This window comes from Sycon ciliatum, chromosome 2, assembly GCF_964019385.1.
Source record: "Sycon ciliatum chromosome 2, ocSycCili1.1, whole genome shotgun sequence".
Taxonomy (NCBI): domain Eukaryota; kingdom Metazoa; phylum Porifera; class Calcarea; order Leucosolenida; family Sycettidae; genus Sycon; species Sycon ciliatum.
In genome coordinates, this window is record NC_088644.1 from 7,647,299 (window position 1) to 7,672,226 (window position 24,928).

The 24,928-nt window shown below is 46.7% G+C and overlaps 1 protein-coding gene across 1 annotated transcript; it reads left to right on the top strand.

The window, feature by feature from the left end:
• On the top strand, positions 1 to 24,722 carry LOC135808492 (legumain-like). Its single transcript, XM_065321691.1, has 10 exons — positions 1 to 247; positions 7,754 to 8,019; positions 10,584 to 10,659; positions 16,086 to 16,340; positions 16,693 to 16,779; positions 18,905 to 18,991; positions 19,520 to 19,648; positions 23,339 to 23,506; positions 23,819 to 23,889; positions 24,548 to 24,722. The coding sequence occupies exons 1-10, from the start codon at positions 119 to 121 to the stop codon at positions 24,582 to 24,584; spliced, it is 1,305 nt and encodes a 434-aa protein (XP_065177763.1). The 5' UTR covers positions 1 to 118; the 3' UTR covers positions 24,585 to 24,722.
• The last annotated feature ends 206 nt before the right edge of the window (positions 24,723 to 24,928 follow it).

Consider the following 24,928-nt stretch of genomic DNA (forward strand, 5'->3'; position numbering starts at 1 on the left):
ACCCGTCATCGGTGAGTTGTGGAAAATGCTAGTCTTGGATTGTTGGAACTGATTGTTTGTCACTCTCCTTCAGTAATACTCTCCTCTCCCGTGTGGCGTCCATTCTTTCGTGGTGAAGATGAAGAGTTTCAATCTGGTTTCAGCGCTCTTGCTGGTTGCCTCGGCGGTATCCTCGCTTGGTGCTGAGAGGAAAGACTGGGCAGTGCTGGTTGCTGGATCCAAAAGCTATATAAACTACAGACACCAGGTAAGGACAACTGTGACAAGCCATGGGGTTCCAGGGGCGTGCTCGGCCCCCCAACTAGGGGGGTGCACGGGAGCCGAGGGGAGCCCCCCCCCCGGCAATTTTCTGCAATTTGTTTGCAACCTTTCTTGAATTTTAGAGCATATTTGCATACATTACAAGTTGAATTACCCAGATTGAAAATTTTTGGGGGGTGCACGTGCCCCCCCGTGCCCATCGCCGAGCACGCGCCTGGGTTCAATCTTCTCAGTTATCTCTCTGTCCTTGCGAATGGCCGCGCTTCCCTCGCGCAAAATGATACTGCCTACATTCGTAGTGGCTCCGATCGCCTGGGCTGTATTCGTATGAATACTAGCACTTATACCTCACTCCATATTCACCCACATACAATTGGCCATCTACATAAGTGGTGAATAACAAATAGCGGAGTCCTCCGGATCGATAGAGTGCTCAATGCGGAAGCAGAGCAGTAACACACGAGTCACAGAAAAAACCACGCGTCTTGATTGTCGTACGACAATCAAGACGCGTGGGTTTTTCTGTGACTAGTGTGTAAGTGGTGAATATGTATTATTATAACAAGGAACCGAGTGTATATAGAGATATATACACCAGTATGAAAACCGAGGCGAAGCCGAGGTTTTTATAACTGGTGTAGATATCTCGATATACACGAGGTCCCTTTGTTATAATATATTTATACCTCTCCATATTCACCGTGTGTGACCACCTAATGGCTTGTTCCTCGCCGACAACTACTGCTAATTTCCCTTAGCGGTGTATATGGAGATATATACACCACTAAGGGAGAGCATGCCTAAGACTGTAAGTGTATATGGAGTGAGGTATAATGCTGAATATTCACCGCTTATATTCGCCTCATATCCACCACTTATATTCACCACTTTTCGATACATTGTACTGTAAAGATAGCAGTACTCGGTGCTGCGCTTGATTCCTCTTCAGTCAGCGCACCGGAGCTGTCGAGTGCCCTAGAAAATGTCTACGCTAACTTCCGTAGACAGGACTTTTCTGAGTACAAGCGAAATTCCTTGCTTGCCATTGCCGCTGGATCCGCATGTGACCAGGTGCTGACAGTGAGCATCTTCACAGAGGGAGCGTTCCAGCCGGAGCAAACAAGGTTTTGGACGCTCAACATGTCAATGGCCCGATGATTGCGGATCAAGCGGCAAGCCAGGAATTTTGTTTGTACTCAGAACAGCCCTGTTCAAGGACGTTAGCGTAGAATTTTCCTAGGGCACACAACAGCTCCGAAGCGCTGCCTAAAAAGAAAAGAAGTGAGGGTAAAACCGCTTGGCTCGCTGTTATAAACCGACTCCCGAATTGGCGCGATGATCGCGGATTGGTCAAATCTTCGCGTGAAACGAAACCTCTCTCTGATTGGTCAAATCTTCGCGTGAAACGAAACCTCTCTCTGATTGGTCAAATCTTCGCGTGAAACGAAACCTCTCTAATGATTGGCTCCCGCCACAAAGCTGCACGAGCGTGTTCTCCATGGTGATTGGCACGAGCGTGTTCTCCAAGGTCGTCACCTCCCATGCCACATGCACCAGTACGTGTACACGATCGATTGAACAAGATTCTGGACACGCCGCCCTCCGATTCAGGCAAGAACACGCCGGTCGGTCTGAAGGCTCAGTGAAGCAACAACGACTTACGTTAGTTCTGCGTACATGTACATGTATGACCAACAGGACTCGTTTGTTGGGTTTTAGGGACGAGAGGGTGAATATGGAGAGGTATAAGTCTAATATTACCTTCAGCCTCGTGAATATGGGCAAATATTCACTAGTTTTACAAACCTCGGCTTCGCCTCGGTTTGTATACTAGTGAATATTCGCCCATATTCACTCGGCTTCAGGTAATATTATATACATGTACGTGATCAACTAAGATGTTGCGACATCGGCGGTAATTGGTGAAGAAAGTGGCTGCTCCCAATGTCGGAGCTCGCGCTTCCTGCCGACTGACCTGACACTTGACTTACCGTATTGTCTCTAATATAAGCACGGTTCTTTAGTTTTTCAATGTACATCCGCCCGTGCTATTAATGGAGACGTTCCTTTATTGGAGACTGTTCCATTATTATTTCAACCTCATTTTAGAGGCATGTTGCCATGCCAAATTTATATGTCAGACACACACATTTATTATTATTTATTGCAACATCTCAAGACTCGGCGGAAACACCGGCCAATGTTACGAGAGTGGGTGATTGCCAACCACGGCAATAAATAGAAATAAGGGGAGGGAAAAAGAAAGAGTAGCAAAACAAACAGCAACAACAACTCCGTAAAGAAAGATAATGTCAAATAAAAACAGTGAAAAACACAGAGACGCAAAGGACGTGTGGATAATGAGCTATGCATGTCGTAGTAAATGAGGGGCGGCACGGATCTTAAACAGGCGGAGTGAGGTCAGGTCCTTAACTTCTCTGGGTAGAGCGAGCCAAACAGAGTAAGCAATAAAGAGAGGGGAGCGCAAAAGAGTGGATGAGTTACACTTAGGGAGTAAGAGCGAGTTTCTAGTTCTTAGAGAAGAGAACCAATTAAAACACATGAGATGCGGTGGGCACAACTCAAGCTTAATAGAATGGACAAGAGAAGCCAGGTGTGCACTGCGTCCATGTGATAACGGGGTTGTGTGAGCGATTTTATAAAGGGCGGATGATGAGAGCATGCGGGGTTTTTCAGGGTTTTTTCGCCGGTACAGATAATGAATTTACACAGTGTGCTTATAATGGAGAGTGAGCACTTTATTTTTTGAATGCCGCCCCAAGGTGTTCTATTATTGGAGACGTGCTATTATTGGAGACTGTGCTTATATTAGAGATAATACGGTACTGACGACTGCGACTGGAGCACACTAGATGTCTGTCGAACCGTTCACTCGGCAAACCTGCAAGAAAGCACCACTCCCTGCTCAATACAGTCATAGTGTTTCGGGGAATAATGAAAGACATTTATTTTGATATCTGTTTAATGGCATATTTCTCGCTTGCATATGATAAGCCAATCTCGCCAAATCACCAATTGTATGATATACGTTGCCATAGCGACCAGCGCAGTGATGACGTACGATTGGCTTAGCTCCGCCAGAGAGAAGGTCGATCACTACAGAATTTGGTCGTTTTCAATTGTCTTATTGTATTCACGGCGTGAAGGAAGTGCTGTGTTCAATGCTGTTAGTATCGTGAACTGTTTATCGGCCTTCTCCTGCATTTCCCGAGGCTGACTGTAGCCTAGGAAATGATTCCTCTAGGAGAAGATGCTTGGCATTCGCCATCTCTCCAGAGACATTTTCAGCAAACTTTCAAAAAAGTATGACATTATGTCGTTCGTCAATCTCCACCACCGTCGTCTCACCTGGCTTCAGAAGATGTAACGAGAGATAGGAGAGTCGCCAGCAAGCATGCCATCTATATTCAGGAAATGGAAAGAGCAAACGGCGTGGTCCTTGGTTGGGGTAAATGTTGAACGTTTGATTTGTCCCAACCAAGATTTTTGCACTCGGTTTGTCACTTTTTCACTTGTCTGCTGATGTCTCTGCACCCCAGCTTTCTCCTGTCGGTGTCACGTCCCAGTACACAACCGAGAGGACTACTAATAAACAGTTCACGGCTCTGCCAACATTGAACATAGCACTTCTTTCACACCGTGAATACAATAAGACAATTGAAAATGACAAAATTCTACAGTGATCGACCTTCTCTCTGGCGGAGCTCAGCCGATCGCAACTCATCACTGCGCTGGTTGCTATGGCAATGTATATCATACAATTGGCGATTTGGCGAGATTGGCTTATCCTATGCAAGCGAGAGATATGCCATCCGAACCGATATCAAATTGTCCTTCATCTGAGCCCTACTTGAAAAATCGATGCACTTCCCCTTTCATGAAAATAATGTTGTGCTCCAAGAGCATTGCATTTATTATGTAGTGCTCTCCGAGCCAAAAGATCACTGTGGATATTTACTTAGTGACGCTCGGGTTTCAGCGCGATGAATACCTCGTGAGAACCAAGCAGCAGCGTGAGTCAGTGGCGCACATAAAGTTGTGAGAACAGACGCTGCAGGGACAATAGCCATTCGCAGCGCTGTCACCTCCAAACATCTAGTCGCATTCTCGCGTGAGGGACAGCAGTACGAACTAAGATGTTGCGACATCAACGGTAATTGATGAAGAAAATGGCTGCTCCAAATGTCACTCACACTGCTGCCTGGTGTTCATGACGTGTTAGTCGCGCTGGAAATGGAGCGTCACTGTAAGTTGGTATCCCTAGTGAAGTTTGGCTCAGAAAGCACTACATATTGGAGTGCTCTTGGAGCAGAAAATTCATTAGCCTGCTTAGCCTCAAGGGATGAGGGGTGAATTCCCTGAAACACTGATATTGAGCCGGGAGTGGTGCTTTCTTACAGGTTTGCTGAGTGGAAAGTTTGACGGGCTTCTCGTGTCCTCGAGACGCAATCGCGAGTCAGTTAAGTGTCAAGTCAGTCGGCAGGAAGCGCAGGATGCGCGAACTCCGCTGTTTGGAGCACCTACTTTCCTTACATGTACAAGATTTCTTTTGAAATTGAAAACCAAGCATTATTCTTTATTGGTAACAGATAACGGAAAACGGAGAACAGATAAGGGATAACAGATAACGGATGGACTTCTCGCGTGCTCTGGAGTGCAGTCGTGAGTCAGTCAAGTGCGAATTCAATTCGACAGGAAAAGCGCGAGCTCCCATGTAGGGAGCAAGACACAATTCCCCGATAACGGATTAAACAGATAATTATAATTTTTTTTGAACTCCGGTCTACAGGGTCTGTGGCCGTAGACCTTCACATCACATGACAGACCTGTATCCACACACAGTCTGCACCCTATGAATTGATGGAGCTACAGGGCAGCTGTAAGCAGCCTTGCCATGGGTGCAACTCTCTGGTGGTCATTTTGCATTGTTCGCCAGCTCTGTGTAACCTGCTGAACCAGGTCACGTGATGCGAAACTCGGCCACCGCCCTCGCAGCACTGGATAGAGATGCATGTAGTACAGGCAGTTGCATACCCTTGCCTTTATGAACTGTGGGTATCGCCTGTATGCTTGTCGTAAACTGCACAATAGTCACTCATAGTATCCGATAGGAGCATGCGCGACCCAGGGTGGTGGACAACAGAGAAGTCAAATTTGGCCAAAGCCTCAATCCAGCGAGCTTTGCGCCTGAGGGGCTCCTTGGTGGCCCGCAACGCAGTCAACGTGGTATTGTTCGTCCGAGCAGTGAACGGGTGACCAAGCAGGTAATGCCGAAAGTGATTCGCAAAAAACTCGAGGACCAGGGCTTCGCGGTCACTGGAGCCATAGTTACGCTCAGCCTTTGTCATGATGCAGCCATCAAACGCAATGGGGAGTTCTACATTGTCCTGGGCCTGACTCAGGACACCACCAATTGACACTTTACTGGCATCCGTATCAAGAATGAAGGGACCGGCATTTGGGCTAAAATCAGGGAATGCCATGACAGGAACACTCGACAACGCTGACTTGAGCGCGCGGAGGGAAGCATCACAAGCTTTCGTCCACACGAACTGCCGGGGCATTCTTTCCGGTGAGAGCAGTAAGTGGAGCCGACCGCTGTGCAAACCCACGAATACATCTGCGGTAATACCCAGCGAAACCCAAGAAAGACCTAACCGCAGTGACTGACTTTAACGTCTTCCATGCCAGGATCTCCGAAACCTTGTCCGGGTCGGGGGCAATGGCGTCTGACAACACCCGGTGTCCAAGGAATGCGACTTCCGACCGGAAGAATGAGCATTTCTCCAAATTAAACCGGAAACCTGCTGAACGGACATGCTCAAATACCTGTTTTAAAATCAAAAACTGGCCAGATAACGTACCGCTTGCATGGAGCACATCGTCGAAAAAGACACGGCTAAAAAGGCTGAGCAGCTGCATTGCACAGGCCACGGAGAACAGCTTCCATGACACGCTGGAAGGTGGCAGGACCATTCCTGCACCCCATCGGCAGCAATGTAAACTCGTAAAGCCCCAAAGGCATCGTAAACGCAGTCTTGGCTTGGTCTTCAAGATCCATTGCAATCTGCTAAGTGCTAACACCCAGACGCGAGATCTAACGATGAAAACCAACTGCAGCCAGACAACGAATCTAGCATATTGTTAGGACTGGTACAGTCACGCTTAGACGATCGGGCCAAGTATTAGTTGACAACGACAAGGAATCTCAGAGGTTCGTATAGAATAATGTCAGGCAAGCAAGACAAAGACCAGGCAGTCGGTAGAGCATGAGACTCTTAATCTCAGGGTCGTGGGTTCGAGCCCCACGTTGGGCGCCAATGTTAGGACTGGTACAGTCACGCTTAGACGATCGGGCCAAGTATTAGTTGACAACGACAAGGAATGTCAGAGGTTCGTATAGAATAATGTCAGGCAAGCAAGACAAAGACCAGGCAAGGCAAGCAAGACAAGAAGAGGTAGAAGGGGAACGACATTTATTATAGACGACGAGACAAGAGACCAAGACGAACGAAACGACTACATTGAAGATTGAGAAAAGAGAGAGTGAGATCAAGTCTGAACGGCAAGATAAAGGGCCTGGGTAGCTATGGCAAATATGGACGCGCAAGTAGCTACCCAGGCCTACGGAACAAAAGGAGACAAAAGGTGAGTACGCAAGTGCATGCAGGCCAGCTAGAAAAGGTACGGGAGGGGGTACCTAACAATATCATCCACCCGAGGAACCCTTCGGAGGCGTGGGTTCGAATCCCACCGCTGCCACCAGTGTTGGCTCCCGGCTAAACGCAGTCCCCTCACACTTGCAGAACACATGGAGTTTATAGTATTGAATAGTGTTGAATAATTATGGAAGAAGTATTGGACTTAGACAAGAGAGTAGACAAGAGTGAGAAGAAGACAAGAACGAAGACTAGAGAGCCACTGGAGCATGCGCTCTTCTATACTTGAGGGGATCTCATTGCTATGGTGAAGGAGCGGGAAATATGAATAGTGAGTATTGTAGATATACTGTCTCAGCATAAACACATATATTACAATAATATGTTATGTTTGTGTGTATGTTTGTGTATGTGTGTATATGTGTATGTGTATGTGTGTGTGTGTGTGTGTTTGTGTGTGTGTGTGTGTTTGTGTGTGTGTCTGTGTGTGTCTGTGTGTGTTTGTGTGTGTGTGCATGCGTATGTGTGCGTGCGTGTGTGTGGGTGGGTGGGTGTATGTGTGGGTGCGTGCATGCGCCTGTGTGAGAGTGTGTGTGCGCGTATGTGTGTGTGTGTGTTTGTGCGTATGTGTGTGTGTGTTTGCATGTGTGTGTGTGTGTGTGTGTGTGTGTGTGTGTGTGTGTGTGTGTGTGTGTGTGTGTGTGTGTGTGTGTGTGTGTGTGTGTGTGTGTGTGTGTGGGTGTGTGTGTGTGTGTGTGTGTGTGCATATGTGCGTGTGTTATGCATGTACATTGCAACTGCTCACCGTGCAGGCCGATGTCTGCCACGCATATCAGATCCTCCACAACCGTGGCATCCCCGACGAGCGCATCATCGTCTTCATGTACAATGATATAGCAGAAAACAGCGAAAACCCTACCCCTGGTATCCTGATCAACTACCCTAACGGCTCTGATGTCTACCATGGTGTTCCAAAGGATTACCAGGGCAGCGATGTCAATCCAGAGAATTTTCTCAATGCCATCACTGGCAACAAGAAAGCGATGCTGGGCATTGGATCAGGAAAAGTCTTGGAAAGGTTAGCATTGCATACTTGCTTCTCTTCTGTACATTTACATGATTCAACCTGAAAGGTTGGAGAGCGGAGCGGGGGAGGGAGGGGGGGGGGGGGCAGAGAATATCATAGTGGTCATGGAGATACAAACTAGTAGAATAGTCGCGTGCCCAAGAACGTTGTTTGCAAGGGGTTAGCCTGGGGTGTTCCTATTTTTCAGCAATCTGGCTGCGTTCTTATAGCATGTTCTTAGAAACAATTCTTACTGGATCATATGTATACCAAAAGCTGCCGGGAAACCAGCACCGCTGTTCTTAAAACTTCAAGCTGCAGCGTTTTTAGCATTTCAGGTTGGACATTCTTGGGCTCAACGTTCTTCAGCGCGCGACTCTACTGTATATGAGTTTTTGACTGCTCAGCCGCGGTTATGCTTATATGACTATTAGGCCACCCAGAATTGATTCGTTGCTTCTGGTCACCCGGCCAACCGTAATTTTTCACCAGATCACACAATATTTTGTTGGTCCCAAGGCACTGTGCATGTACACTACGGTGTGTGTATATGACAGTGTGCACACACACACACTACGCACAAAAAAACAGCAAGGAACAAGGAATGCTTCCGTGACTGGCGTAAGGATCTCAGGCATGGGCTGCAAACATTCTCGCTTTTCAATTTCCCCTCCATGCAGCATCGCTGAGAGAAGCAATGAACGGAATAGAACGTCTTCTAACAATGCCAGCGGTGTGTGCGTCGGTGTGCTGGACAGGACGAAACCTTTTGTCGACGTTATGGCCATTCGCGTCAAAAACTCCCGGACACTCGATTTTAGAGCAGATCATTCCTGAACCCGCAGATCGTAATCGATTTTCAACAGTCTAGACATATACCTCCGAAGGAACCAAATGATAGGATGCTTGGTGACGACGGGGGCCTGCCTTGGAGTTTGACTGCCATTTCATCTTCTATCATCTCCGATTCGGAGTCGTTCCTGAAACAGCACCAGCCCTGCCACCTAGTCGCTCACTGACCAATTTTTTGATGAGAGATGCTCGTCAAACTCGTTTGCCAGTGGAGCCAAGATTGGGTTCTGATGGGACAATGACAGCGCTGGATCGTCTACTGTCAGAGTTGATTGACTGCTTCAGTGGATAACAGCTTGCATCAAGATTTCATAAGCTCCCATGGGAGCTTATGTAATCTTGCCTGCACTTATAGTAGTTTTATTCCCGTAGCTATGCAGAAGACGTTACTTCAGTAACGTCTGGTGCTAGCCAGGGTCCACACAGCTTTAATTTGGTGTTTATTTATTTATTTGTTTGTTTGTTTGTTTGTGCCATCGGCATGCCTGGCGCTATCCCGTACCTGTCCCGTACCGTACCATCAAGGACAGCATGGGCATGCCTGGCGCTATCCCGTACCTGTCCCGTACCGTACCATCAAAGACAGCGGTTCTTGCATGTGGAGCTTTGAATAAAACGAGTCGAAGTATCACAGACAGCTGGCCACAATATTCAAATAGGGCTTTCAAATGCAAGATCATAATCATGAAGCAACTTGGAAGAATGAGTATGTATGCGAAGTGTATCGGAGGAATGCATGCAGGGCGATAGTGCGGGTTCGAATCCTAGGTTTAAAATATGTCTTAAAAAAATAGGAGAAATGAAAATTTATAACATCCCCATGCTTTTTTTGCCTAGGTCATCAAGGTGGTAGACGGTGTCGTATTACCCTGGAATGCAAAGAGAAAGTTGACTCTCGCTGGGCAAAAAAAGCATAGCGTAGGGCTCTGAGCTTCCAAGCTCTCTCGTTTTTGTACGGGATTGTCTTGATTTCCATATCCACAATCTACATAGAGTACAATAGTCATACTATGAAACCATAAGCGTACATTTTTATTTATTTAGTTATCGTCTCCACTTCATGGCACATAATAATACATAGCCAATACAAGAAAGGTAGGGTGAATCTAACCACGGAAAATAGCACGACATAATTATATGCATGACATGACAAATGGAAAAATCAACCGCCCCTTGTACTGTTGAGTGAAGTGACCTGAAACGATGGCAATGAATTAATTCTGGGTGGCCTTATTATTATAATTACCGGTATATCATTGGCATATTCACAATGAGCCGCTTATGTACAACGGCAAGGGAGAGGGCCACAACACCTTATTAGGGAAAACCACGCAATTCTTGAATGCTCAATATGTGATGGGTAGGAGGGAACAGCCGATTCCCACGATCTGCTAATACCATAATTACATTATATCGTAGTACATGTACTTGCAACACTGTAAGGCTGTCATGAGAAATGTGATTGACTGTTGAGACCTGAGTCCTGAGTCTGAAATGAGCCCTAGAATCGAGGACGAGTGGCCTACACATCAAAAAGGAGTCACTTCACACGAGCTAAACTTTGATATGCACCCCCCCTCCCCCCCCCCCCCTCACCCCGCCCATTATGCCTAAGTCCTGAAAATTTGAGCAAAATCGAAGAGAAAATGGACCACTTTTTTATGTGGATACATGTATACTACTAAGCTGCGTTTCGCTCACTGTCGTTTGTTTGTCTTTTGCAGTGGTCCCGACGATCACGTCTTCATCTACTTTGCCGATCATGGAGGACCGGGTCTTATTGGTTTTCCTTCCAGTTTTGTAAGAAATTAACCCTTTACCGGCAAGTGCATTTTGTATATGAAATCCATAACATTGAGAAGGATGCCAATAACTCACAACGAGGGCACATTTTGTATGTGCAAGTTATGTTTTCTTGGAACTCTGGTACTACTTCTTGACCATGGAAAAATTTATTTTCACATACCACACACATACGCTGCTAAATTGGCACCTATACGTCTAAACACGGAAATTGTACATAGTGCAAATCGTCAGATTCCGACGTTGACATGATACTGCCAAAACAAGTCGACTTCGGAGCGGAAACGAACGCCATAGCCATCATAGACTTCAGTTGACGTGCCTCGCTCGCAATTGAGAGCATCATCGCCCCAGAATCGCTGTCCGATGGCTCCGTAAGGTCGTGCGCAAGTCGCGCTGCGCTGCCGTCACTCAGGTACGTAGAAAGTCGATGGCCTAAAACTCCGTCTCTGGGAGAATGTCGACACGGGGATCACTCTCGATGACTTTCCCACCATAAGCACCATCATATTCTTCCAGGTACATCACGATGACATCGTCTTCAGCGGCTGGAGCTCCCGATATTTGCGCGAGAATTTACTTGGCGTACGCTCCGCTCCGCAATTTGAAATTTGCTTGCATCGGTGGCTGGAACGAAGTTTTTATCTATCTGTCGTCGGTCCCAGAGCGAAGGTCTGCTAGGTCCTCGTCGGAGAAGTCATCTGAGGACGAAAGGAACTCACTGCGCAAGAGGAAATGCATCTGACGACGTTTTGACGGAGGCAGACGGCATTGTCGGCGCGCGTGTATTTCCGTAAGTTTTCGATCGCGCAGTTCTCAATGAAATCAAATGGGACACGCGTAGATCTCTTCAGCTACGGGTAGGATCATACCCAGGCTGTGTGAGGGCCACGGGAAATCCCCGTGGGCTGATGCTTCCTGTCATACCAGGCATGGTTTTAGTATGCATGTCGAATGCGTCGTTTACGACGCATTCAAGTATGGGGCTGCCGGTAAAGGGTTAAACAGAACAACCAGAACCATATTCAACCACCTATGTGGTGCAATACAGTACATGTGCAAGTACCCAATACTGTAGACACACACACACACACACACACACACACACACACACACACACACACACACACACACACACACACACACACACACACACACACACACACACACACACACACACACACACACACATACATGCACACACACATACACACACATACACACACACACACACGCACACATACACACACACACACACACACACACACACACACACACATGTACAAGTATGTAGTTTTAGTGATGTCCAAGTCTACAAAATACAAATTATTTTAAAAGATTTAAAAAGGCGACGTGGAGTTAATATTAATAAATGCAGTGAATAAAACTATATGCGCACTCATATCACAACCATAGCAACGAATAAAATACTCCAGAACATCCAAGTGTATAAATCCTATTGTAGTTTCATCATTCCCTTTAGCCACGAATTCCATTGATAATTGTGACAAGAAAACGTTCTGGAATACTTTATTCGTTGCCATGGTTGCGATATGAGTGCGCATTTAGTTTTATTCATTGCATTCTTTTAAAAGAAGTCTGATTTTACAGCACCACCTGAGTGTCAAGTATTCCAAACAGTACAGCACGAGGTGAGCCTATGGATTCAAGTATCATCTGACGAGGCTAAAGTGACTTCAGCGAAACATCACCTTAACCACTTGTACACTCGCTATAAACAATAACTTCTTAGATGACAAATGATGACAAAATAGTGTAAGTATAAAACTGATACTATGGGTGTTGCTGTGAATTGGATTTTTAAAACAATTACCGGCCAGAACTAACTGTTTCATTGTACTGTTATCGCTGGGAGTAGCCAACTTCTGTTGTTGTTCAAGCAAGAGTAAATCTGCACATTAAGCCAGAAATGAGAAATTTGTGATTTATGTCATGTCCGCTGAACTCTGGTGTTGATGTGTGAGTGTGTGTGTGTGTGTGTGTGTGTGTGTTTGCATGTGTGTTTGCATGATGTGTCAGGGGTGTAGCACCCGCTACGACTGGTACGACCATGGCCGTACCACTTTTCGAAAAGTGTGGTCCGTCCGGAACGTGCAAAACCGTAATAAAAAAAAATCAGGATCCATCGATGCATATGCGCATCAGACTTTGACCTTTTTCTAGACTCGTAGGTCTACTTGTAGATCTGCAAAGCACCTGCAGTCGTGCTGAGTACTGTACTCGATTCGACTGCACTGGCATGGTGCATGTATATGTGTACGTGTAGCGTTGGCACGCCAGTAACTAAATTTTTGATTATTACTTTTAACGCAGCTGCAGCGTGAATCACTTTCAATGTATTGGTCACGCGTGTTGCACCGCACCGCACCCGCACTTGCAACTCTTACTACCGTGCTTGCAGACCCATGACGTGCATAGTAACTAGTCTCACTGTGTTCATGTATTACTCCCACACATTAGGATGACCTGAGGAATACTAACACATGTACCCTGTAGACCTTTTTGATCCATTTCACTTTCGACCTCCTTTTCATTTATCTACACACATTCTAATGAAGCTTCCTTAGAATTCCTAATGGCTGCCTTCCCGGTACCTCTTTTACGCCCATTGCCCACATCGTATTCAGCTGTTTCTTCTGCATAGAATCTAATGGCATTCCTTGTGCAATGACTGTGGCCCACACATCTTACTTTGACCTTTCTTCTTCTGCTCTACGTATCCCCTGGATATAGCCTAGGCTAGCTTACTTACACTAACGGTTTCTCACCCTATAAAAGCTGCTGTCGCAATTCAATTTAAGTAACATTTGTTTCAGTTTAGAGTTGGAGTTCAACCTTCAATCCAGTCTTTAGTTCAGTAATAATAAACAACAGTGTGTTCACTGAGACCCGTGTGCATTTGCCTCCGAGAGAGAGACTGCGGCCCGCTACACATGCACCAGTTCATGCATGATCCTAGGCAGCGAGAAAGTGTTTTCCTACGCTTGCGTACGTGCGTCCAAGCAGAATCTGATCTCTTCAGGAAATGCGGATTCGGCATTTATCTCGACAGGCTTCCAGAATTGGAAAGAGGCAAAGCGAGTGATGACAGGCCACGCTATATCAGGATGTCACAGGGAGGCTGTGGAGCGCTTACAGCAAATCCCGCAAGCGGTCGGTGATGTTGGGGAGCTGTTAGACTCGCAACTACCGAAACAACGACAGCAACACCGCCAGTGCTTCTTCAAGATCCTGCGGGCCCTGAAGTTTCTGGCCAGGCAAGGACGTCCTCTTCGAGGCGCAACTAAGGAAGATGGTGAAGTTGATGGGCACTTCATGCAGTTGCTCGCCATATTTGCTGAGAGCGATGACCACCTCATGGGATGGCTGGACCGTCGCTCTGAGAAGTATACAAGTCCTCAGATACAAAATGAAATCCTGCAGCTGATGGACCATCGTGTACTGCGACAAGTTGCAGCTGACATCCGCAGCAGTTTCTTCTCCTTAATGGTAGATGAGACAACCGACTGCTCCACTGTCGAGCAATGCGTTGTAGTCATTCGCTGGGTGGACGACACACTGCAGCCGCACGAGGACTTCATTGGGTTTTACGCCATCCCAGTTGCCAATGCTGATACCATCGTGAAAATCATACACGACTGCTTGCTTCGCATTGGACTCAGCTTGGCGGACTGCAGAGGTCAGTGTTACGATGGGGCTGCTGTAATGAAGGGTGTAAGGAATGGTGTCGCACAGCAGATCTTATTGGAGCAGCCAAAGGCACTGTTTACGCACTGTTATGGGCATTCATTGAACCTTGCCTGTCAGGATATGGTTCGTGAGGTGAAAGCAGTGAAGGATGCCTTGGATACAACATTCGAGCTGAGCAAACTGCTTAAGTACTCTGCCAAACGTACCGCTGAGTTCGATCGACTGAAGAAGGAAATTGCTCCAGAGGAGCCTGGGTTTCGAACCCTTTGTCCGACCCGGTGGACTGTCCGAACATCCTCTCTGCACAGTGTTCTTGTGAACTATGAAGTTTTGCAGGCAAGTCTGGATCGCTTCACTGAAATGGCGAAATGTGACCATGAGATGTCAGCGAAGTGCAATGGTGTGCGATCCCAGCTGTCGTCGTTCCCTTTCCTCTTTGGTGTGTCTCTTGGCCATTTAGTCCTACAAGTTGCTGACAACCTCAGTGTAGCCGTGCAGCAAAAGTCATTGTCTGCTGCGGATGGTCAACGTCTGGCGCAAGAGACAATACGGGCTCTTCAAAAGCTTCGCAGCGAAGATGAGTTCTCGAAGTTCTGGAGTAGTGTCCTTACGAGGCAGTCGTCCCTTGATGTAGGTGAGCCTGAAATGCCACGCCGACGGAAAGCTCCTGCCCGATTGGAAGTTGGCTCCTCAACACCGCCATTCCCATCCTGCGTGGAAGACCATTTCCGTCCCATGTTCTACCAAGCCATTGACACCATCATCAATTCCATTCGGGAACGATTCGATCAGCCAAGCTTGAAGCAGTATCAACAGCTGGAGGACCTCCTTCTGAAGGCAGCTTCTGGAAAGTCTTACCAGCAAGAGAAAATATGTGTGGAGACAATGTGGAAAGATGATCTCAAATTCGCTATGCTGGATAGCCAACTGAGCATCTTGGCGTCCAAGTTTCAGTCTTCTGGCAGCGTTGGCTTGGCCGATATCATGGCGTATGTGACAGACCTCCGGCTCATGGCGCATACATGAGTGAAGTGATGGTGCTGCTGAAGCTGATTATTGTTTCACCAGCAACAAATGCCACAAGTGAGCGCTCATTCTCTGCACTTCGCTGTCTCAAGACTTACTTGAGATCAACCATGTCTCAGCAGCGATTGAATCACTGCGCCATGCTCAACATCATGAGGGAAGCTTGTGATAATCTGAAGCTAGTGGACTTTAGAAGTTTTCTGTATCACCATGCTCTACCACACTATAATACTTCATCTCCTACGTGTCCATGCACGTCTCTTCTGACCGTGAAATTCCATGACTTAAACTGTGCCAAAAGTGTGCCAGAAGTTCCCAGAACGCAGGATTTTGTGTCATTTTTTACAAAATTTTCCCGCGAGAGGTCCCCCGGACCCCCTCCAACACGGCCTTCGGCCGCGCCGACCTTCGGTCGTACCACTTCCAAAACCCCTCCTACGCCCATGTGTGTGTGTGTGTGTGTGTGTGTGTGTGTGTGTGTGTAATCATGTGAGAGTACCGGTATGTGTGTGTGTGTGCACGTGTGTGTGTGTGAGTTTATGTGTGTGAGGATCTTTGAGTGTGTGCCGGTATGTGTGTGCATACGCATATCTGTGTGTGTATGTATGTGTGTGTGTGTATGTTTGTGTGTGTGTGTGTGTGTGTGTGTATGCGTGCACATGTGTGCGCGCTCTTGGTTCCTTCAGCTTTACGCAGATGACCTGAGCCTCAGTTTGCATCGAATGTACAAGCGCAACATGTACAAGCAGCTGGTTTTCTACTTGGAGGCCTGTGAATCAGGCTCCATGTTCACACAGGACCTGCTGCCCAAGAACCTCTCAATTTACGCTATGACTGCCGCAAATGCTTCCCAACCCTCACTTGCATGCTATTTTGATAAGACTCGAGGGATATACCTTGCAGATGTGTTCAGTGCCAAATGGATGGAGAATACAGAACAGGTGAGAGCTGGATCAAACACACATTGTACGAATTCTTTCCCAGTCAATCGTAGGAATTTCTTCCCAGTCAATCGTAGGAATTCCTTCCCAGTCAATCGTAGGAATTCCTTCCCAGTCAATCGTAGGAATTCCTTCCCAGTCAATCGTAGGAATTCCTTCCCAGTCAATCGTAGGAATTTGTTCCCAGTCAATTGTAGGAATTCGCTCCCAGTCGATCGTAGGAATTCCTCCCACTCAAACACCATGGGGAATCGTGTTGATCGCGTCTTCTACTGTCGTTTGCATTTTGTACCTCTTGGTGTGCAACACAGTCTTTCTTTTGACTGATGTTGTGACTTTTTCACCTCTGTAGAATGGCACTAATGAAGATCTCTTTCGCCAGTTCCTAGAAGTGAGAATGGATGTGTCCACTAGCCATGTCTCTAGATTTGGCGACTTTGTAAGTCATGAGTGGTCTTGCCGATTCCAGCACCATATGCTGCTTTGCCTTGCAGCTGCGATGTATGGAGTCAGGATTATATTGTTCGGTGCCATATCGGCGTTGTCACTTTCACATACTTGTCAACTATCCACATGATCAATGATCCGAAATGCTTGCTTGCATTGAATGGAAGGGCAGACAAATGAGTCTTGCTGAGTTTCCCCACCCGGAACACCATTCAAGCGGTGCAGAAGACGTATTACAACAGGTTGGAGTCGAACACCATAGTGCTATTTTGAGGAGCTGGAGTGCGCCTAGATCCTGTTGTACTTCCAAAGAACAAGAACAATGATGAATACATGCAGGAATAAAAAAAATTGTAACATGGAAATTGTGGGCACAAGATCGCATAACTTGTGCCCACAATTTCCATGTTACAATATTTTTCGTTGGCTCACCATCTGAGTTCTACATGCAGGAATGTGCATGTTTTAGATTGCTGTGTGACTGCTCCCTTATCCGAACATTGTTCTCATCCAAACCCCCTGGAGACAGCCAGTGCCCCGAGGGGTGCGGCTAATCTGTCTACTGTAGTAACAAAAAGCCCGTGTCTACAAATGTCGTGTTATCTTCTTGGTCAATGAAGAGAGAGAGAGATATAGAGAGAGAAAAGGGGGGGGGGGGAGAAAGAGAGAGAGAGAGAGAGAGAGAGAGAGAGAGAGAGAGAGAGAGAGAGAGAAAGAGAGAGAGAGATGCAGATGGAGAGTGAGAGTGAGAGGTTCTACTTATTGGCACGGTGGTGTTCATTTTTGGGTGACTGCGGGCACAAGACTTTGGACGAACAGAACTCAGGTTGACCAAGTTATTGCCCGTTTCAAGCAACAGGGAGACTTTTCTTTCTGTGTTTTGCAATTTTTTCTGAGTCTACCGTGAGAGTCGATCATGTAGTCGAACATCTGGATGTGTACTGGTGAAAATGCATTGTTTGATATAAACAATGTTTTTAGGGGAAGTCATGGGGTGTGTTCCCTAACTTCCCTTATATTCATTCGGAGACGCCTACTTGTAGTTGTGTCTCTACAAGAAAGGTGAAACTGCTCACTTCAGGGTTGTTCAGCACTTAAGACAGCTTGGTTTCGTGCACTTGTGTTAGCTATTGGCATGTCATCGCAGAGCCCAAGCTCTTTGTCCCTCCTGTCCAGTGAACTGTCCGTTGCCTACTTTTATGCAGGGCATGTGCCTCTTTGAACTGTGTATGCAGTTGGTATGCAATGCGCTGTCAAGTCAATGAGCAAGTTTCTTAGTATACCGTCTATTGTGTAGTTCCAGCACCGATATAATGCTTCTACAATACATTCGTTAGTTTGAGCATGAGGGAGTCTTAAAAAAGTGAACAGTCATGGAAAAACAGTTGTCAAAGTAGCGGGGTGTTATGCGCTGCTGATGCATAGTGGTGGTGGAGTGACTGAGTAAACTGTGCCACTGTCTCCGTGGAATCTGCTCTGGCAGCTCTTGCAATACTAGTGACATTTCTTGGAGAAGATGGGTGCCTTTCTCCATTGCAAGTCGGTCATCAGGGTTGGCTGCAGCCTGGTACTTTTTAATGCATGTCGCCAACGGCAACGGGCTTATCTGTTTTGGATTGCATGCATGTAAGTGTGACGTTGCACATAATATGCATGCAATCCATTATGGATTGCATGCATGTTATGTGCAACATCACAGTGTCTTAGATTACATGCATGCAATCCAAAACAGTATCGAACAATGCCGCTGTGTGTGTGTGTGTGTGTGTGTGTGTGTGTGTGTGTGTGTGTGTGTGTGTGTGTATGTGTGTGTGTGTGTGCTGGGGGAGGGGCGGGGGAATGTACTCTGTATGCCCCCTCTCCAGCTTTCCTTCTCTCTCCAACTCTGCTGCTGCCTGTATAAGGCAAACTTTGCCTAGCAGCTTGAGTGTGTCTTTGTCTATGTTCACGTTTTCCTTTTCCTTTCAGATCAGTTTGTGAATTTGTGAATTTATCTGGTCGTGATGGTCGTGCTCTCATCTTGTTTCCCACTTAATCTTGCTAATGTTGTTGTTGTTGTTGTTGTTGTTGTTGTTGCTGCTGCTGCTGCTGCTGTCGTCGTTGTCGTTTATGAATAGGAATTTGAATCTGAGGAGATTCAAGAATTTATTGGTGGTGTGCAGGGAAATACTATCGACAAGCATATCATGACCATGACCGGAAAGGTGGGATTTAAGACAGCACTCTCATTAGCTGCTGTGCCGGTATGATGTGTAAATAGGAACACTGCAAAACACTGAATTCTGATGCAGCACATGCCACAAATATGCCGTGTTGCGACCAGACTTATACAGTTCCCTGGCTTTTTGATTTCAGTGGAGAAACCTCGCACAGTTTTCTAGCAGTGGTGATTGAGTAATGGATCGTTGACCTGCAGAGAGATCGATAGGTGAAGGATTACACGCGTGACAGCCTTGCGGCTTATCCCTCCATACCCTCGCGGTACAGATGTGGCTTTATACAGCTAACAGAATAGCATGTGCCATTCTTCCAGGGACGGAGCTGTGAGCCTCTTGTAATGAGTTCAGGTCTTGTATTTGTCAACATAGTCAGAAACCTCTTTTACGGGCAAACAAAACACAATTTGCAATTTGTGGAGGAGTAGAGCAAAATTCAGGTACTGAAAAGGAAGAATTTGATAAGTAAATTGGCACCCTACTCAGTTCTTGTATTTCTCTGTTGTTGCTGTTCAGCCGGCAGCATCAACTGCCGCAATCCAATCGCCAGACATTATTCCGGCCACCCTTTACCATCGCCTGGCAGCTGCAAGCACTGAAGTGCAGAAAGCAAAGCTGCGTTCTCAACTTGCCGAAGAGCTGACTGTAAGGTGCTTTCCACACTTGTAATACCAAGAGTATAATAATCATACAGGTACTCTAATTTCAGAAATTACTAATAAGAGGTGCCCAGTATTTTTGGTATGAGGGCGAAAGGGCAGGCTAGGTGAACAGAAATTTTAGGTACAGAGAAGCAGATTCCTATTGGATTGTGTGTTAGTGTTTTTTTCGGTTTATTGAAAATTTAGGTACGAAACAGATGCACGGAAAGTACCGAAACTAAAAGTGCAACGAAAAAGTTGTGAAATTTCAGTTAACTCCCAAGAGTGTGAAACTCTGGATTCCCTTTCTATGGCAGGCGCGTGCCCCGTATGGGTTCCTGGGTGCCCGGACCCCCCCCCCTTTTTTCGCTCAAAATGCAGGATTTTGCTTCATTTTTGAAAAATTTCCCGGGGGAGGCCCCCCGGAAACCTCCCTTGAAGGGCACCGGCGCACGCGCGCCTGTTTGGGGTCTGGTGACGGCGAAAACTCACTTCACGTGGTGTAGTGTTCACGTTGTACGTTCCCAGCCCGTTTTAGAGACCAGTGGAGTTTAAAAAATAGCACTCCCTGACAGAAACCCGCTCAGCTTGGGTGCATCCTCGTCATGATCATGGCAGGTATTCGGAATTGCGTGTACGCTAGCCATCGTTGTACATAGTACAAATCGTACTTTGAACACGTGATGTGAGTTTTTGCAGTCAGAGATCCTGTATGCAGAGTTGCACACTCTTGGGAGCTTATTATATTCTTGGTAATGCTGTAAAAAATTTTCTCAAACCAATGAATAGTGTAAGACCTAAATTATGACGAGGAAGTAAATCTAACTTAACGTGTGACATTTCTTCCTTGTAATATGTTCTGTTGCGGCTGTGATACCTTGCATGTGTTATATGCGGATACGCCTGAAGACTGCAAGATCGTTAACATATCTTCTCGTTAACCTATGAATTATTTTGGACAATAGTTAAAATTGCGACTCGTTGATAGCATGCTTTACAGCACGTTTTGTTGACAAAAATCACCCACTTCTGTAGTTATTATTATAGTATCGAGTTTTGGATAATAATCAAAGTGGCGAGAAGACAAGAAACCTGTTATAGATAGGAATAAGGTGAGAGCATTCATACTACGACACCAGAGGAACAATATATATAGACTCAATCTTCATATGACAACAACACTCATTCACTCACTCACTCACATGCATGCAGCTTTCTCACTTGCACCTCTTCACTCCGCACTTGCTCATACCACTGCTTGCCTTGTAATCGCGCTCTCAAAATTGCTATAAATTTTTTAGGATATCAGTGCTTCTCGTACTAGTTTTGGATCCAATTTTATTCACTTTCTGGTACCCTATTTATTTCCTTTGCTAGTCCAACTCTCATTTTGATGAAGATTTCTGAAGATACTATGAATATATGAATACGACGTTTTAGAATATTGTTTCTCTGGTGTCTTGGTATCAATGAGTTCACTTTATTGCTATTATAGTTATGGTGTATTACAGCAATGAATAGTATTAGTGTGGTGGCCATTGCAAAAACAAAACAAAAAAGAGTATATAAGAACACAGATGGTGAGCCAAGGAAAAATTGTAACATGGAAAAATGTGGGCACAAGTTATGAGATCGAGTCCGCCAGATTTTGAACAGTCAGACGTTTGGTTACCACTATCGAACAGTACTCAAGCTGACTTTCATTTTTTTTCTTTTTTTTTCTACAAAATCCACATATCTCCAGACACTGGGGTGAATGATGGAGTGTGGTGGTGGGGCCCATTAAGCTCCGCCGACCAGAGGTCTCGGCTTCATAGCTCCATGGACGCACCAAAGGGATATTGGGTGGGGAGGATTAAATTGAAAAAGAAAACAGAAGAAAGAAAATGGAAAGATTGTATTGCTCAGTGAGCCAAAGAATAAGTTGAGTATTGATGTGAACGCTGTTAGACTTTTAAATTCAAGAGGAGACTGCCCGTGAGGAGAGATTACATGTATGTCCAAGCAGGGTAGGACACTGTACCCTCTTACTCGCGTATGCTATGAGTGGCCCAGTGCCAGTTCGTTCTGAGGAGATGGTGATAAGCTGCTGTCTTGAACTTTTGGATGTTCTTTGGGTGAAATGGGTGGGAATGATAGAGGTAGGCAGCTGGTTCCAAATTGGGATGACGGAGTAGGGAAAGGCTCGGCTCACATTGTTCCGGGAATTGGCAGGAAGAACATTCTGTAACTGATGGGGATGCGCGGTGGACAGTCGTACAGCCTGGCGGGTGAGGCGTGTGGTCCTGGGTTGGTGTGCCGGGGGTGGAGCCATTCTCGAGAGAAGAGCGGGAGAATTATCGCAAAGGGCTTTATACAGGAGGCAGAGGGCAGCGATGGTGCGGCGAATTATGAGGCTAGGAAGCCAGCATTGCGGATGTATTGCCTTGATGGCTCGCTCCTGCACCCAGTCCAGCCGATTCAAGTGGGAAGGAGCTGCCCCCATCCAGACGATTGGGCAGTACTCCATAACCGGCCGGACAAAGGCTTTGTAGGCTCGAAGCCGGGCAGGAATAGTCAGCAAGTGAAATGCCTTGCGCAAGGCTCCAAGTCTCTGCGTTGCTCGGACTACAACAGTTCGGATATGCTGGCTGAATTTTAGCTGATGGTCAAACGTGACGCCGAGTACTTTGATGGAGGGCTGCTCCTCGACAGGAGTTCCATTGAAGACAATGGGGGTATTGGCCAGTCCCGACGATGGTGGGAAATTGTAAGGGCCTGAGATTTGGCTGGCTCGAACTGCACTTTCCAATCCGAGCCCCAACTGGATACTAGGTCGACAGCAGCCTGGAGTACTCTAGCGTTGTCAGGAACAGCAGCGATCGTTGCAATTTCGGCGTATAGGGTTGTGTCATCGGCGAATGAGGCAAGGTTGGAGCCGATTGGGAGGTGGTCTTCAAGGTCGTTGACGTAGACCAAGAATAAGGTGGGGCCCAGGATACTGCCCTGTGGCACCCCAGCCTTAACTGGGCGTCTGGCTGATGTCTGGCCGGAGATGAGGACTTGGAGTGTGCGGTTGCAGAGGTAGTCTTGGAGCCACCGATGCAGGTCTCCCGAGATGCCATACACTCTAGCCTTGTGCAACACACCAGTGTGAGACACCCGGTCAAATGCTCCAGCAATGTCGATGGCCAGCACTCGAGAAGCTCCTTTATCTCCGGCGGTGTGCACCCACTGGTGGTGGAGAGCAGTCAGCAGGTCTGCTGCACTGTGGCCGCGACGGAATCCAAATTGCCGTTCTGACAGGACGTGATTCGTCTCCATGAAGTCATGCCGTGGAATGTCTCAATACTCCTTGTCAGTTTTGTGCTAGCTTGTGCACATATGACTGTTCAACATCTGGTTTATTTGGTGAACTCGATCACACAGCTTGTGCCCACAACTTTCCGTGTTACGAAAAGAGTATAGTGAATCAAAATGCAAAATTTCCTAATCGCTTCCCATGGGACACGCATCAGGGACAGCCGTCCCAACAATCCCTAGTGAGTGTCTTATGAAAATCGATTAAAAGAAAATTTGCATGTAGATGCACTTTTTTTTCTTTTTCACCACGCCTACCTCACTAATATTGCTCATTGCCGTAATAAGACTATTGTCTCCGCGTCGCTTATTCGATTATTATGGTGTTGGTGTTTTGCTGCTGATGTGCCTGCAGCTTCGTAACAAAATCTCTGAAGTCACACGGCAGATTGTCAGCGGTGCAGGTGCTGCCAGCAATGACGTGGTCAAGCAGATCCTGACTGCTAAGGCCCAGCCCCGTGACTATGGCTGTCTTAAGGCTGTGACGACAGAGTACAGCGAGAAGTGCTTCAGTCTGCCGCAGGTTAGTTTGACTTTGGACCGGCCCAAGCTGGCCCAGTCAATTAGAATGCATGCATTGTGCATTCACCCATGCGCTTGTCATGTACGAGCAGAGTAGCAACTCGCCAGAGTTGATGAGTGGATCAGTGCCTTTTCTGTCTTTTGGCACTGCTGTGCCTGTTCTGTGTGGGTTCCAATTGGTTAGTTCTCCTGTTGTTTCCATGCCAACCAGTACATGGATGATTCCTGTTGGAGGTGCAGGTTGTCAGTAGCTGAGCTCCTCTCCACTGTTTCCCGTTTTTCTCTATCTTCCTATCTATTTACATGTGTACAGACTGATTTCGCTCTTCGTCAAGTCCATCCTTTGGCTAACATGTGTAATCACAAGAGTTTCTCCACATCTGGGTGAGTTATTCCCATGTACAGTCAAGTTTGCAGGTAACGACCCTTTTAAGCGGGCACGAGGAAAGTGCTGTGATTCGTGAGTTGTCGTTATTTGCAAGGTTAAAAGAGTATACAGTCAAGTTGCGGAGTTGGTCCGTGATGGTGTCGTTATTCACGAGCTGCTGTTATGCCTGAGGTCTTTGTTCACGGGGTTGACTGTATCTATTTGATCAGTGGCATCCCTATGCTACCGTATACCCGACGTCCATATTGAGCCATCAGATAATGTCTGTGCTGAAATGGGCTCAGTTACGGTAGCACTGCTTAGCCCACTAGCATGTTGTTTCCCTGAAACAAAAGGAATGTATGCACAGAAGCAAATGCCGAGTATAGTAGAAAGGATCAGTCGGGGAAGCGAACTGCCTGAAAAGAGAAAAAAATGCCGGGCCCACCAGGATGCCAGACCCACCAGGACGTAATTCTCATACGTAATCACGTAGAGCGAAACCTCCCTACTGTGATTACTGGTCCTGTGCTGGTATTCAATGTAACAATGCCCTTCAAACATGAAGATATGTGTGCAATGCTATGAGTTGAACAGGAGGACCGTATCAGATATGCTAGGCTCTCCCATGATATTGATTCCTTGTGCACATGCCTGTGTTATTTGTTCCCACAGGATTCTCGCCTCTATCCGCAAGGTTTGCCAGAATTGATTCGAGACAATACAAATCAGGCTGTCTCTGCTTCAGCATTTCCCTTGATCTTCCACTTTCCTTTCTCAAATTTGTTCCGCACTTGAAAATGGCAATGTGATAATGCTTTGAGCAATAAATTCATGCAAGTTCTCAACACAGAGCGAGTGTGGCATGAACTGAACTGTGTAGCCCGTGAGGGGCACATGGGGCATGTGTACCCCCCCCCCCCCCCCGCCAGAAAAACAATCTTACTCAGTCCTTCAGTATGTGCATGCTTGGGTCAAATGGCCTGGGTATAGGATGTGCCTACCGTGCAGCCAGAATCGAGTGAGTACGGTGCAAAGTCGACTTGTATTAATTTT

Bases quoted from the DNA above. Each gene is read 5' to 3' on its own strand.
- LOC135808492 (XM_065321691.1), top strand. From the start codon at position 119: ATGAAGAGTTTCAATCTGGTTTCAGCGCTCTTGCTGGTTGCCTCGGCG. The intron at 16,341-16,692 runs GTGAGAGCTGGA...TCACCTCTGTAG, and splicing joins GGATGGAGAATACAGAACAG to AATGGCACTAATGAAGATCT. The intron at 16,780-18,904 runs GTAAGTCATGAG...GTTTATGAATAG, and splicing joins TCTCTAGATTTGGCGACTTT to GAATTTGAATCTGAGGAGAT.